At 40.0% G+C, this 14,989-nt stretch overlaps 2 protein-coding genes across 5 annotated transcripts in view; both read left to right on the top strand.

Moving 5' to 3' along the window:
- The window catches only part of LOC106583397 (butyrophilin-like protein 2), a 428,110-nt gene that overhangs the window by 88,523 nt on the left and 324,598 nt on the right, over window positions 1-14,989 (top strand). The window lies entirely within an intron of this gene.
- The window catches only part of LOC106598467 (butyrophilin-like protein 10), a 125,234-nt gene that overhangs the window by 109,056 nt on the left and 1,189 nt on the right, over window positions 1-14,989 (top strand). For all 3 annotated transcript variants that reach the window (XM_082965420.1, XM_082965421.1, XM_082965419.1), the window contains exons 6-15: window positions 4,441-4,473; window positions 4,679-4,699; window positions 4,896-4,928; window positions 5,134-5,154; window positions 5,744-5,764; window positions 10,448-10,480; window positions 10,686-10,706; window positions 10,903-10,935; window positions 11,141-11,161; window positions 11,789-11,809. In XM_082965420.1, coding sequence (XP_082821546.1) covers window positions 4,441-4,473; window positions 4,679-4,699; window positions 4,896-4,928; window positions 5,134-5,154; window positions 5,744-5,764; window positions 10,448-10,480; window positions 10,686-10,706; window positions 10,903-10,935; window positions 11,141-11,161; window positions 11,789-11,809 — 258 coding nt within the window. The remainder of the gene's footprint in view (window positions 1-4,440; window positions 4,474-4,678; window positions 4,700-4,895; window positions 4,929-5,133; window positions 5,155-5,743; window positions 5,765-10,447; window positions 10,481-10,685; window positions 10,707-10,902; window positions 10,936-11,140; window positions 11,162-11,788; window positions 11,810-14,989) is intronic.

The raw sequence follows: 14,989 nt of genomic DNA, 5'->3' as shown, positions 1-14,989 counted from the left end.
AGCTGGGTAAATGTTGTCTCTGTGTTTTGTTATATTCATGTAATTCTCAACATTACCAACATTATCAAAGGAAATAGAGGAAATTACCCATAATACATCATGTTTTGTCTACTGTCTACAGAAGAGGTCAGAATAGAGAGGATGTAGTCTGTCTTCATGTTCTAGTACCCATAATACATCATGTTTTATCTACTGTCTACAGAGGAGGTCAGAATAGAGAGGATGTAGTCTGTCTTCATGTTCTAGTACCCATAATACATCATGTTTTATCTACATCTGTCTATGTTCCTATATATTGCACTTTATATTACACTGATTAACTACACTATATATTACACTATATATTACACTGATTAACTACACTATATATTACACTTTATATTACACTGATTAACTACACTATATAATACACTATATATTACACTGGTTAACTACACTATATATTATACTGATTAACTACACTATATATTATACTGATTAACTACACTATATATTAGACTGGTTAACTACACTATATATTACACTGGTTAACTACACTATATATTACACTATATATTACACTGATTAACTACGCTATATATTACACTGATTACCTACACTATATATTACACTGATTAACTACACTAGTTAACTACACTATATATTACACTGCTTAACTACACTATATATTACACTGTTTACCTACACCATATATTACACTATATATTACATTATATATTTCACTGGTTAACTACACTATATAATACACTCATTAACTCTGCTATATGTTACACTGGTTAACTACACTATATATTACATTGATTAACTACGCTATATATTACACTGATTACCTACACTATATATTACACTATATATTACACTGGTTAACTACACTATATATTACACTGGTTATCTACACTATATATTACACTGCTTAACTACACTATATATTACACTGGTTAACTACACTATATATTACACTGGTTAACTACGCTATATATTATACTGGTTAACTACACTATATATTACACTGATTACCTACACTATATATTACACTGATTAACTACACTATATATTACACTGGTTAACTACACTATATATTACACTGCTTATCTTCACTATATATTAAACTGGTTCAATACGCTATATATTACACTGATTAACTACACTATATATTACACTATATTTTACACTGGTTAACTACACTATATATTACACTGGTTAACTACACTATATATTACACTGCTTAACTACACTATATATTACACTGTTTACCTACACCATATATTACACTATATATTACATTATATATTTCACTGGTTAACTACACTATATAATACACTGATTAACTATGCTATATGTTACACTGGTTAACTACACTATATATTACACTGCTTAACTACACTATATATTACACTGATTAACTACACTATATATTACACTGGTTAACTACACTATATATTACACTGATTAACTACGCTATATATTACACTGGTTAACTACACTATATATTACACTGCTTAACTACACTATATATTACACTGGTTAACTACACTATATATTACACTGATTAACTACACTATATATTACACTGGTTAACTACACTATATATTACACTGTTTAACTACACTATATATTACACTATATATTACACTGATTAACTACGCTATATATTACACTGATTACCTACACTATATATTACACTATATATTACACTGGTTAACTACACTATATATTACACTGGTTAACTACACTACATATTACACTGGTTAACTACGCTATATATACAAAAGTATGTAGACAACTCTTTAAATTAGTGGATTCTATTTCAGCACCACCCGTTGCTGACAGGTTTATAAAATCAAGCACACAGCCATGCAATCTCCATAGACAAACATTGTCAGTAGAATGGCCTTACTGAAGATCTCAGTGACTTTCAACGTGGCACTGTCTTAGGATGCCACCTTTCCAACAAGTCAGTTCGTCAAGTTTCTGCCCCGCTAGAGCTGCCCCGGTCAACTGTATGTGCTGTTATTATGGAGTGGAAACATCTAGGAGCAAAAATGTGTCAGCAGTTTAGTGGTAGGCCACAGAAGCTCACAGAATGGGACCGCCAAGTGTTGAAGCGCCTAAAAATCGTCTGTCCTCGGTTGCAACACTCACTATACAGTTCCAAACTGCCTCTGGATGAAACGTCAACACAATAACTGTTTGTCTGGAGCTTCTTGAAATGGGTTTCCATGGCCGAGCAGACGCACACAAGCCTAAGATCACCATGCTCAATGCCAAGCGTCGGGTGGAGTGGTGTAAAGCTATAGAGTATAGAATAACGCTTCACTATCTGGCAGTCTGCCAGATGAATCTGGATTTGGCGGATGCCAGGAGAACACTACATGCACCAATGCATAGTGCCAACTGTAAAGTTTGGTGGAGGTGGAATAATGGTCTGGGGCTGTTTTTCATGGATTGGGCCCCTTAGATCCAGTGAAGGGAAATCTTAACATGACAGGATTGTCACGGGTGTCGAAGGGATTAGACCAAGGCTTAGCGGGTTGCGTGCTCATCATATTTTTATTTATAAAGTGAACACGAAAAAACAATAACAAAAGAATGACAGCTAACAGATTTGCAGGCTAAACAAACAGCAGTGCAAATACAATCTCCCACAAAGGGACAGGTGGAAAACAGGCTCCCTAAGTATGACTCTCAATCAGAAACAACGATGTACAGCTGTTCCTGATTGAGAGCCACACCAGGCCAACAAAGAAATACACAACATAGAAACCCTAGAATACAAAACAAGAACATAAACCAAAAACCCCGGAACACATAAATCCAACACCCCTCTACATACACACACACCCCGAACCATATAAAACAAATACCCTTCTACCTAAATACATAGCCCGAACCACACTAAACAAACACCCCCTGCCACGTCCTGACCAAACTATTATAACAAATAACCCCTATTACTGGTCAGGATGTGACAAGGATACAATGACATTCTAGACGATTATGTGCTTCCAACTTTGTTGCAACAGTTTGGGGAAGGCCCTTCGCTGTTTTGGTATGACAATGTCCCCGTGCACAAAGCCAGGTCCATACAGAAATGGTTTGTTGAGATCGGTGTGGGAGAACTTGACTGGCCTGCACAGAGCCCTGACCTCAACCCCATCGAACACCTTTGGGACGAATTGGAACGCCGACTGCGAGCCAGGCCTAATCTCCCAGCATCAATCGATCAATCTAAAGTATTTATAAAGCCATTTTTACATCAGCCGTTGTCGCAAAGTGCTGTACAGAAACCCAGCCTAAAACCCAAAACAGCAAGCAATGCAGATGTAGAAGCACAGTTGCTAGGAAAAACTCCCTAGAAAGGAGGGAACCTAGGAAGAAACCTAGAGAGGAACCAGGCTCTGAGGGGTGACCATTCCTCTACTGGCTGTACTGGGTAGACCAGAGGAACCAGGCTCTGAGGGGTGACCAGTCCTCTACTGGGTAGACCAGAGGAACCAGGCTCTGAGTGGTGACCAGTCCTCTACTGGGTAGACCAGAGGAACCAGGCTCTGAGGGGTGACCAGTCCTCTACTGACTGTACTGGGTAGAGAGGAACCAGGCTCTGAGGGGTGACCAGTCCTCTACTGGCTGTACTGGGTAGACCACAGGAACCAGGCTCTGAGGGGTGACCAGTCCTCTACTGGGTAGACCAGAGGAACCAGGCTCTGAGGGGTGACCAGTCCTCTACTGGCTGTACTGGGTAGAGAGGAACAAGGCTCTGAGGGGTGACCAGTCCTCTACTGGCTGTACTGGGTAGAGAGGAACCAGGCTCTGAGGGGTGACCAGTCCTCTACTGGCTGTACTGGGTAGAGAGTAACCAGGCTCTGAGGGGTGACCAGTCCTCTACTGGCTGTACTGGGTAGACCAGAGGAACCAGGCTCTGAGGGGTGACGAGTCCTCTACTGGCTGTACCTGGTAGACCAGAGGAACCAGGCTCTGAGGGGTGACCAGTCCTCTACTGGCTGTACTGGGTAGACCAGAGGAACCAGGCTCTGAGGGGTGACCAGTCCTCTACTGGCTGTACTGGGTAGAGAGGAACCAGGCTCTGAGGGGTGACCAGTCCTCTACTGGCTGTACTGGGTAGAGAGGAACCAGGCTCTGAGGGGTGACCAGTCCTCTACTGTCTGTACTGGGTAGAGAGGAACCAGGCTCTGAGGGGTGACCAGTCCTCTACTGGCTTTACTGGGTAGAGAGGAACCAGGCTCTGAGGGGTGACCAGTCCTCTACTGGCTGTACTGGGTAGAGAGGAACCAGGCAGTTCTTCATGTTCTGTCTATGTTCCTGTCTGTCTGTCTATGTTCCTGTCTGTCTGTCTATGTTCCTGTCTGTCTGTATATGTTCCTGTCTGTCTGTCTATATTTATTTTTGACAAGTTGAGTGAATATATTTCCCCCCCCCTAGATGAACACATTCAAAACTTGACTGGAGAGATGGGTAAGTGTTGTCGCTGAGTTTACTATATTCACGTAATTATCAACATTAAAACATTATCAAAGGAAATAGTCTGTCTTCATGTTCCAGTACCCATAATACATCATGTTTTATCTACTGTCTACAGAGGAGGTCAGAATAGAGAGGATGTAGTCTGTCTTCATGTTCTAGTACCCATAATACATCATGTTTTATTTTCTGTCTACAGAGAAGCTCAGAAACGAGAAAGGTAAGTTGTGTGTGAAAGTCTGTGTGCTTCCACAACTTCATGCATGAATTTCATTAATTGAATTGATAACAGTGTTCCTGTCTGTCTGTCTATGTTCCTGTCTGTCTGTCTATGTTCCTGTCTGTCTGTATATGTTCCTGTCTGTCTGTCTATATTTATTTTTGACAAGTTGAGTGAATATATTTCCCCCCCCTAGATGAACACATTCAAAACTTGACTGGAGAGATGGGTAAGTGTTGTCGCTGAGTTTACTATATTCACGTAATTATCAACATTAAAACATTATCAAAGGAAATAGTCTGTCTTCATGTTCCAGTACCCATAATACATCATGTTTTATCTACTGTCTACAGAGGAGGTCAGAATAGAGAGGATGTAGTCTGTCTTCATGTTCTAGTACCCATAATACATCATGTTTTATTTTCTGTCTACAGAGAAGCTCAGAAACGAGAAAGGTAAGTTGTGTGTGAAAGTCTGTGTGCTTCCACAACTTCATGCATGAATTTCATTAATTTAATTGAAAACAGTGTTCCTGTCTGTCTGTCTATGTTCCTGTCTGTCTGTCTGTCTGTCTGTCTGTCTGTCTGTCTGTCTGTCTGTCTGTCTGTCTGTCTGTCTGTCTGTCTGTCTGTCTGTCTGTCTGTCTGTCTGTCTGTCTGTCTATGTTCCTGTCTGTCTGTCTGTCTGTCTGTCTGTCTGTCTGTCTGTCTGTCTGTCTGTCTGTCTGTCTGTCTGTCTGTCTGTCTGTCTATGTTCCTGTCTGTCTGTCTGTCTGTCTGTCTGTCTGTCTGTCTGTCTGTCTGTCTGTCTGTCTGTCTGTCTGTCTGTCTGTCTGTCTGTCTATGTTCCTGTCTGTCTGTCTATGTTCCTGTCTGTCTGTCTATGTTCCTGTCTGTCTGTCTGTCTGTCTGTCTGTCTGTCTGTCTGTCTGTCTGTCTGTCTGTCTGTCTGTCTGTCTGTCTGTCTGTCTGTCTGTCTGTCTGTGTACCTGTCTTCATGTTCTAGTACCCATAATACATCATGTTTTATATTCTCTCTTTACAGACAAGGTCATAAGAGAGAGGGGTGAGTTGCACAACTGCATGCATTTCATTGATTTATGTGAAAACACTTTCCTTAAAAAGTATTTACACTATATATTACACTGATTAACTACACTATATATTACACTGGTTAACTACACTATACATTACATTCATTAACTACACTATATATTACACTGATTAACTACACTATATATTACATTGATTAACTACATTGATTAACTACACTATATAATTCCACTGGTTAACTACACTATATAGTATACTGGTTAACTACACTACATATTACACTGGTTAACTACACGATATATTAAACTGGTTAACTACACAATATTTTACACTGATTAACTACACTATATATTACACTGATTAACTACACTAAATATTACACTGATTAACTACACTATTTATTACACTGATTGACTACACTATATATGACACTGATTAACTATACTATATATTAAACTTTATATTACACTGATTAACTACACTATTTATTACACTGATTAACTACACTATATATTACACTGATTAACTATACTATATATTACACTATATATTACACTGGTTAACTGCACTATATATTACACTGATTAACTATACTATATATTACACTATATATTACACTGGTTAACTACACTATATATTGCACTGGTTAACTACACTATATATTACACTATATATTACACTGATTAACTACACTATATATTACACTGGTTAACTACACTATATATTACACTGCTTAACTACACTATATATTACACTGGTTAACTACACTATATATTACACTGGTTAACTACACTATATATTACACTGGTTAACTACACTATATATTACACTGATTAACTATACTATATATTACACTATATATTACACTGGTTAACTACACTATATATTACACTGCTTAACTACACTATATATTACACTGATTAACTACACTATATATTACATTGGTTAACTACACTATATATTACACTGTTTAACTACACTATATATTACACTATATATTACATTGATTAACTACGCTATATATTACACTGATTACCTACACTATATATTACACTATATATTACACTGGTTAACTACACTATATATTACACTGGTTAACTACACTATATATTACACTGCTTAACTACACTATATATTACACTGGTTAACTACACTATATATTACACTGGTTAACTACACTATATATTACACTGGTTAACTACACTATATATTACACTGGTTAACTACGCTATATATTATACTGGTTAACTACACTATATATTACACTGATTACCTACACTATATATTACACTGATTAACTACACTATATATTACACTGGTTAACTACACTATATATTACACTGCTTATCTACACTATATATTAAACTGGTTCAATACGCTATATATTACACTGATTAACTACACTATATATTACACTATATTTTACACTGGTTAACTACACTATATATTACACTGGTTAACTACACTATATATTACACTGCTTAACTACACTATATATTACACTGTTTACCTACACCATATATTACACTATATATTACATTATATATTTCACTGGTTAACTACACTATATAATACACTGATTAACTATGCTATATGTTACACTGGTTAACTACACTATATATTACACTGCTTAACTACACTATATATTACACTGATTAACTACACTATATATTACACTGGTTAACTACACTATATATTACACTGATTAACTACGCTATATATTACACTGGTTAACTACACTATATATTACACTGCTTAACTACACTATATATTACACTGGTTAACTACACTATATATTACACTGATTAACTACACTATATATTACACTGGTTAACTACACTATATATTACACTGTTTAACTACACTATATATTACACTATATATTACACTGATTAACTACGCTATATATTACACTGATTACCTACACTATATATTACACTATATATTACACTGGTTAACTACACTATATATTACACTGGTTAACTACACTACATATTACACTGGTTAACTACGCTATATATACAAAAGTATGTAGACAACTCTTTAAATTAGTGGATTCTATTTCAGCACCACCCGTTGCTGACAGGTTTATAAAATCAAGCACACAGCCATGCAATCTCCATAGACAAACATTGTCAGTAGAATGGCCTTACTGAAGATCTCAGTGACTTTCAACGTGGCACTGTCTTAGGATGCCACCTTTCCAACAAGTCAGTTCGTCAAGTTTCTGCCCCGCTAGAGCTGCCCCGGTCAACTGTATGTGCTGTTATTATGGAGTGGAAACATCTAGGAGCAAAAATGTGTCAGCAGTTTAGTGGTAGGCCACAGAAGCTCACAGAATGGGACCGCCAAGTGTTGAAGCGCCTAAAAATCGTCTGTCCTCGGTTGCAACACTCACTATACAGTTCCAAACTGCCTCTGGATGAAACGTCAACACAATAACTGTTTGTCTGGAGCTTCTTGAAATGGGTTTCCATGGCCGAGCAGACGCACACAAGCCTAAGATCACCATGCTCAATGCCAAGCGTCGGGTGGAGTGGTGTAAAGCTATAGAGTATAGAATAACGCTTCACCATCTGGCAGTCTGCCAGATGAATCTGGATTTGGCGGATGCCAGGAGAACACTACATGCACCAATGCATAGTGCCAACTGTAAAGTTTGGTGGAGGTGGAATAATGGTCTGGGGCTGTTTTTCATGGATTGGGCCCCTTAGATCCAGTGAAGGGAAATCTTAACATGACAGGATTGTCACGGGTGTCGAAGGGATTAGACCAAGGCTTAGCGGGTTGCGTGCTCATCATATTTTTATTTATAAAGTGAACACGAAAAAACAATAACAAAAGAATGACAGCTAACAGATTTGCAGGCTAAACAAACAGCAGTGCAAATACAATCTCCCACAAAGGGACAGGTGGAAAACAGGCTCCCTAAGTATGACTCTCAATCAGAAACAACGATGTACAGCTGTTCCTGATTGAGAGCCACACCAGGCCAACAAAGAAATACACAACATAGAAACCCTAGAATACAAAACAAGAACATAAACCAAAAACCCCGGAACACATAAATCCAACACCCCTCTACATACACACACACCCCGAACCATATAAAACAAATACCCCTCTACCTAAATACATAGCCCGAACCACACTAAACAAACACCCCCTGCCACGTCCTGACCAAACTATTATAACAAATAACCCCTATTACTGGTCAGGATGTGACAAGGATACAATGACATTCTAGACGATTATGTGCTTCCAACTTTGTTGCAACAGTTTGGGGAAGGCCCTTCGCTGTTTTGGTATGACAATGTCCCCGTGCACAAAGCCAGGTCCATACAGAAATGGTTTGTTGAGATCGGTGTGGGAGAACTTGACTGGCCTGCACAGAGCCCTGACCTCAACCCCATCGAACACCTTTGGGACGAATTGGAACGCCGACTGCGAGCCAGGCCTAATCTCCCAGCATCAATCGATCAATCTAAAGTATTTATAAAGCCATTTTTACATCAGCCGTTGTCGCAAAGTGCTGTACAGAAACCCAGCCTAAAACCCAAAACAGCAAGCAATGCAGATGTAGAAGCACAGTTGCTAGGAAAAACTCCCTAGAAAGGAGGGAACCTAGGAAGAAACCTAGAGAGGAACCAGGCTCTGAGGGGTGACCATTCCTCTACTGGCTGTACTGGGTAGACCAGAGGAACCAGGCTCTGAGGGGTGACCAGTCCTCTACTGGGTAGACCAGAGGAACCAGGCTCTGAGTGGTGACCAGTCCTCTACTGGGTAGACCAGAGGAACCAGGCTCTGAGGGGTGACCAGTCCTCTACTGACTGTACTGGGTAGAGAGGAACCAGGCTCTGAGGGGTGACCAGTCCTCTACTGGCTGTACTGGGTAGACCACAGGAACCAGGCTCTGAGGGGTGACCAGTCCTCTACTGGGTAGACCAGAGGAACCAGGCTCTGAGGGGTGACCAGTCCTCTACTGGCTGTACTGGGTAGAGAGGAACAAGGCTCTGAGGGGTGACCAGTCCTCTACTGGCTGTACTGGGTAGAGAGGAACCAGGCTCTGAGGGGTGACCAGTCCTCTACTGGCTGTACTGGGTAGAGAGTAACCAGGCTCTGAGGGGTGACCAGTCCTCTACTGGCTGTACTGGGTAGACCAGAGGAACCAGGCTCTGAGGGGTGACGAGTCCTCTACTGGCTGTACCTGGTAGACCAGAGGAACCAGGCTCTGAGGGGTGACCAGTCCTCTACTGGCTGTACTGGGTAGACCAGAGGAACCAGGCTCTGAGGGGTGACCAGTCCTCTACTGGCTGTACTGGGTAGAGAGGAACCAGGCTCTGAGGGGTGACCAGTCCTCTACTGGCTGTACTGGGTAGAGAGGAACCAGGCTCTGAGGGGTGACCAGTCCTCTACTGTCTGTACTGGGTAGAGAGGAACCAGGCTCTGAGGGGTGACCAGTCCTCTACTGGCTTTACTGGGTAGAGAGGAACCAGGCTCTGAGGGGTGACCAGTCCTCTACTGGCTGTACTGGGTAGAGAGGAACCAGGCAGTTCTTCATGTTCTGTCTATGTTCCTGTCTGTCTGTCTATGTTCCTGTCTGTCTGTCTATGTTCCTGTCTGTCTGTATATGTTCCTGTCTGTCTGTCTATATTTATTTTTGACAAGTTGAGTGAATATATTTCCCCCCCCCTAGATGAACACATTCAAAACTTGACTGGAGAGATGGGTAAGTGTTGTCGCTGAGTTTACTATATTCACGTAATTATCAACATTAAAACATTATCAAAGGAAATAGTCTGTCTTCATGTTCCAGTACCCATAATACATCATGTTTTATCTACTGTCTACAGAGGAGGTCAGAATAGAGAGGATGTAGTCTGTCTTCATGTTCTAGTACCCATAATACATCATGTTTTATTTTCTGTCTACAGAGAAGCTCAGAAACGAGAAAGGTAAGTTGTGTGTGAAAGTCTGTGTGCTTCCACAACTTCATGCATGAATTTCATTAATTGAATTGATAACAGTGTTCCTGTCTGTCTGTCTATGTTCCTGTCTGTCTGTCTATGTTCCTGTCTGTCTGTATATGTTCCTGTCTGTCTGTCTATATTTATTTTTGACAAGTTGAGTGAATATATTTCCCCCCCCTAGATGAACACATTCAAAACTTGACTGGAGAGATGGGTAAGTGTTGTCGCTGAGTTTACTATATTCACGTAATTATCAACATTAAAACATTATCAAAGGAAATAGTCTGTCTTCATGTTCCAGTACCCATAATACATCATGTTTTATCTACTGTCTACAGAGGAGGTCAGAATAGAGAGGATGTAGTCTGTCTTCATGTTCTAGTACCCATAATACATCATGTTTTATTTTCTGTCTACAGAGAAGCTCAGAAACGAGAAAGGTAAGTTGTGTGTGAAAGTCTGTGTGCTTCCACAACTTCATGCATGAATTTCATTAATTTAATTGAAAACAGTGTTCCTGTCTGTCTGTCTATGTTCCTGTCTGTCTGTCTGTCTGTCTGTCTGTCTGTCTGTCTGTCTGTCTGTCTGTCTGTCTGTCTGTCTGTCTGTCTGTCTGTCTGTCTGTCTGTCTGTCTGTCTGTGTTCCTGTCTGTCTGTCTGTCTGTCTGTCTGTCTGTCTGTCTGTCTGTCTGTCTGTCTGTCTGTCTGTCTGTCTGTCTGTCTGTCTGTCTATGTTCCTGTCTGTCTGTCTGTCTGTCTGTCTGTCTGTCTGTCTGTCTGTCTGTCTGTCTGTCTGTCTGTATGTCTGTCTGTCTGTCTGTCTGTCTGTCTGTCTATGTTCCTGTCTGTCTGTCTATGTTCCTGTCTGTCTGTCTATGTTCCTGTCTGTCTGTCTATGTTCCTGTCTGTCTGTCTATGTTCCTGTCTGTCTGTCTGTGTCTGTCTGTCTGTCTGTCTGTCTGTCTGTCTGTCTGTCTGTCTGTCTGTCTGTCTGTCTGTCTGTCTGTGTACCTGTCTTCATGTTCTAGTACCCATAATACATCATGTTTTATATTCTCTCTTTACAGACAAGGTCATAAGAGAGAGGGGTGAGTTGCACAACTGCATGCATTTCATTGATTTATGTGAAAACACTTTCCTTAAAAAGTATTTACACTATATATTACACTGATTAACTACACTATATATTACACTGGTTAACTACACTATACATTACATTCATTAACTACACTATATATTACACTGATTAACTACACTATATATTACATTGATTAACTACATTGATTAACTACACTATATAATTCCACTGGTTAACTACACTATATAGTATACTGGTTAACTACCCTACATATTACACTGGTTAACTACACGATATATTAAACTGGTTAACTACACAATATTTTACACTGATTAACTACACTATATATTACACTGATTAACTACACTAAATATTACACTGATTAACTACACTATTTATTACACTGATTGACTACACTATATATGACACTGATTAACTATACTATATATTAAACTTTATATTACACTGATTAACTACACTATTTATTACACTGATTAACTACACTATATATTACACTGATTAACTATACTATATATTACACTATATATTACACTGGTTAACTGCACTATATATTACACTGATTAACTATACTATATATTACACTATATATTACACTGGTTAACTACACTATATATTGCACTGGTTAACTACACTATATATTACACTATATATTACACTGATTAACTACACTATATATTACACTGGTTAACTACACTATATATTACACTGCTTAACTACACTATATATTACACTGGTTAACTACACTATATATTACACTGGTTAACTACACTATATATTACACTGGTTAACTACACTATATATTACACTGATTACCTACACTATATATTACACTGATTAACTATACTATATATTACACTATATATTACACTGGTTAACTACACTATATATTACACTGGTTAACTACACTATATATTACACTGGTTAACTACACTATATATTACACTGGTTAACTACACTATATATTACACTGGTTAACTATGCTATATATTACACTGGTTAACTACGCTATATATTACACTGGTTAACTACACTATATATTACACTGGTTAACTACACTATATATTACACTGGTTAACTACACTATATATTACACTGGTTAACTACGCTATATATACAAAAGTATGTAGACAACTCTTTAAATTAGTGGATTCTATTTCAGCACCACCCGTTGCTGACAGGTTTATAAAATCAAGCACACAGCCATGCAATCTCCATAGACAAACATTGTCAGTAGAATGGCCTTACTGAAGAGCTCAGTGACTTTCAATGTGGCACTGTCTTAGGATGCCACCTTTCCAACAAGTCAGTTCGTCAAGTTTCTGCCCTGCTAGAGCTGCCCCGGTCAACTGTATGTGCTGTTATTGTGGAGTGGAAACATCTAGGAGCAAAAATGTGTCAGCAGTTTAGTGGTAGGCCACAGAAGCTCACAGAATGGGACCGCCAAGTGTTGAAGCGCCTAAAAATCGTCTGTCCTCGGTTGCAACACTCACTACACAGTTCCAAACTGCCTCTGGATGAAACGTCAACACAATAACTGTTTGTCTGGAGCTTCTTGAAATGGGTTTCCATGGCCGAGCAGACGCACACAAGCCTAAGATCACCATGCTCAATGCCAAGCGTTGGGTGGAGTGGTGTAAAGCTCGCCACCATTGGACTCTGGACTAGTGGAAATATGTTCTCTGGAGTATAGAATAACGCTTCACCATCTGGCAGTCTGCCAGATGAATCTGGATTTGGCGGATGCCAGGAGAACACTACATGCACCAATGCATAGTGCCAACTGTAAAGTTTGGTGGAGGTGGATATTATGGTCTGGGGCTGTTTTTCATGGATTGGGCCCCTTAGATCCAGTGAAGGGAAATCTTAACATGACAGGATTGTCACGGGTGTCGAAGGGATTAGACCAAGGCTTAGCAGGTTGCGTGCTCATCATATTTTTATTTATAAAGTGAACACGAAAAAACAATAAACAAAGAATGACAGCTAACAGATTTGCAGGCTAAACAAACAGCAGTGCAAATACAATCTCCCACAAAGGGACAGGTGTAAAACAGGCTCCCTAAGTATGACTCTCAATCAGAAACAACGATGTACAGCTGTTCCTGATTGAGAGCCACACCAGGCCAACAAAGAAATACACAACATAGAAACCCTAGAATACAAAACAAGAACATAAACCAAAAACCCCGGAACACATAAATCCAACACCCCTCTACATACACACACACCCCGAACCATATAAAACAAATACCCCTCTACCTAAATACATAGCCCGAACCACACTAAACAAACACCCCCTGCCACGTCCTGACCAAACTATTATAACAAATAACCCCTATTACTGGTCAGGATGTGACAAGGATACAATGACATTCTAGACGATTATGTGCTTCCAACTTTGTTGCAACAGTTTGGGGAAGGCCCTTCGCTGTTTTGGTATGACAATGTCCCCGTGCACAAAGCCAGGTCCATACAGAAATGGTTTGTTGAGATCGGTGTGGAAGAACTTGACTGGCCTGCACAGAGCCCTGACCTCAACCCCATCGAACACCTTTGGGACGAATTGGAACGCCGACTGCGAGCCAGGCCTAATCTCCCAGCATCAATCGATCAATCAAATGTATTTATGAAGCCATTTTTACATCAGCCGTTGTCGCAAAGTGCTGTACAGAAACCCAGCCTAAAACCCAAAACAGCAAGCAATGCAGATGTAGAAGCACAGTTGCTAGGAAAAACTCCCTAGAAAGGAAGGAACCTAGGAAGAAACCTAGAGAGGAACCAGGCTCTGAGGGGTGACCATTCCTCTACTGGCTGTACGGGGTAGACCAGAGGAACCAGGCTCTGAGGGGTGACCAGTCCTCTACTGGCTGTACTGGGTAGACCAGAGGAACCAGGCTCTGAGTGGTGACCAGTCCTCTACTGGGTAGACCAGAGGAACCAGGCTCTGAGGGGTGACCAGTCCTCTACTGACTGTACTGGGTAGAGAGGAACCAGGCTCTGAGGGGTGACCAGTCCTCTACTGACTGTACTGGGTAGAGAGGAACAAGGCTTTGAGGTGTGACCAGTCCTCTACTGGCTGTACTTGGTAGACCAGAGGAACCAGGCTCTGAGGGGTGACCAGTCCCCTCTGTCTGTCTGTCTGTCTGTCTGTCTGTCTGTCTGTCTGTCT

The sequence above is a fragment of the Salmo salar genome, chromosome 18, assembly GCF_965601325.2.
Source record: "Salmo salar chromosome 18, fSalSal1, whole genome shotgun sequence".
NCBI lineage: Eukaryota > Metazoa > Chordata > Actinopteri > Salmoniformes > Salmonidae > Salmo > Salmo salar.
The sequence above is the reverse complement of the archived record's forward strand: the minus strand, read 5'-3'. Positions and strand labels throughout refer to the sequence as shown.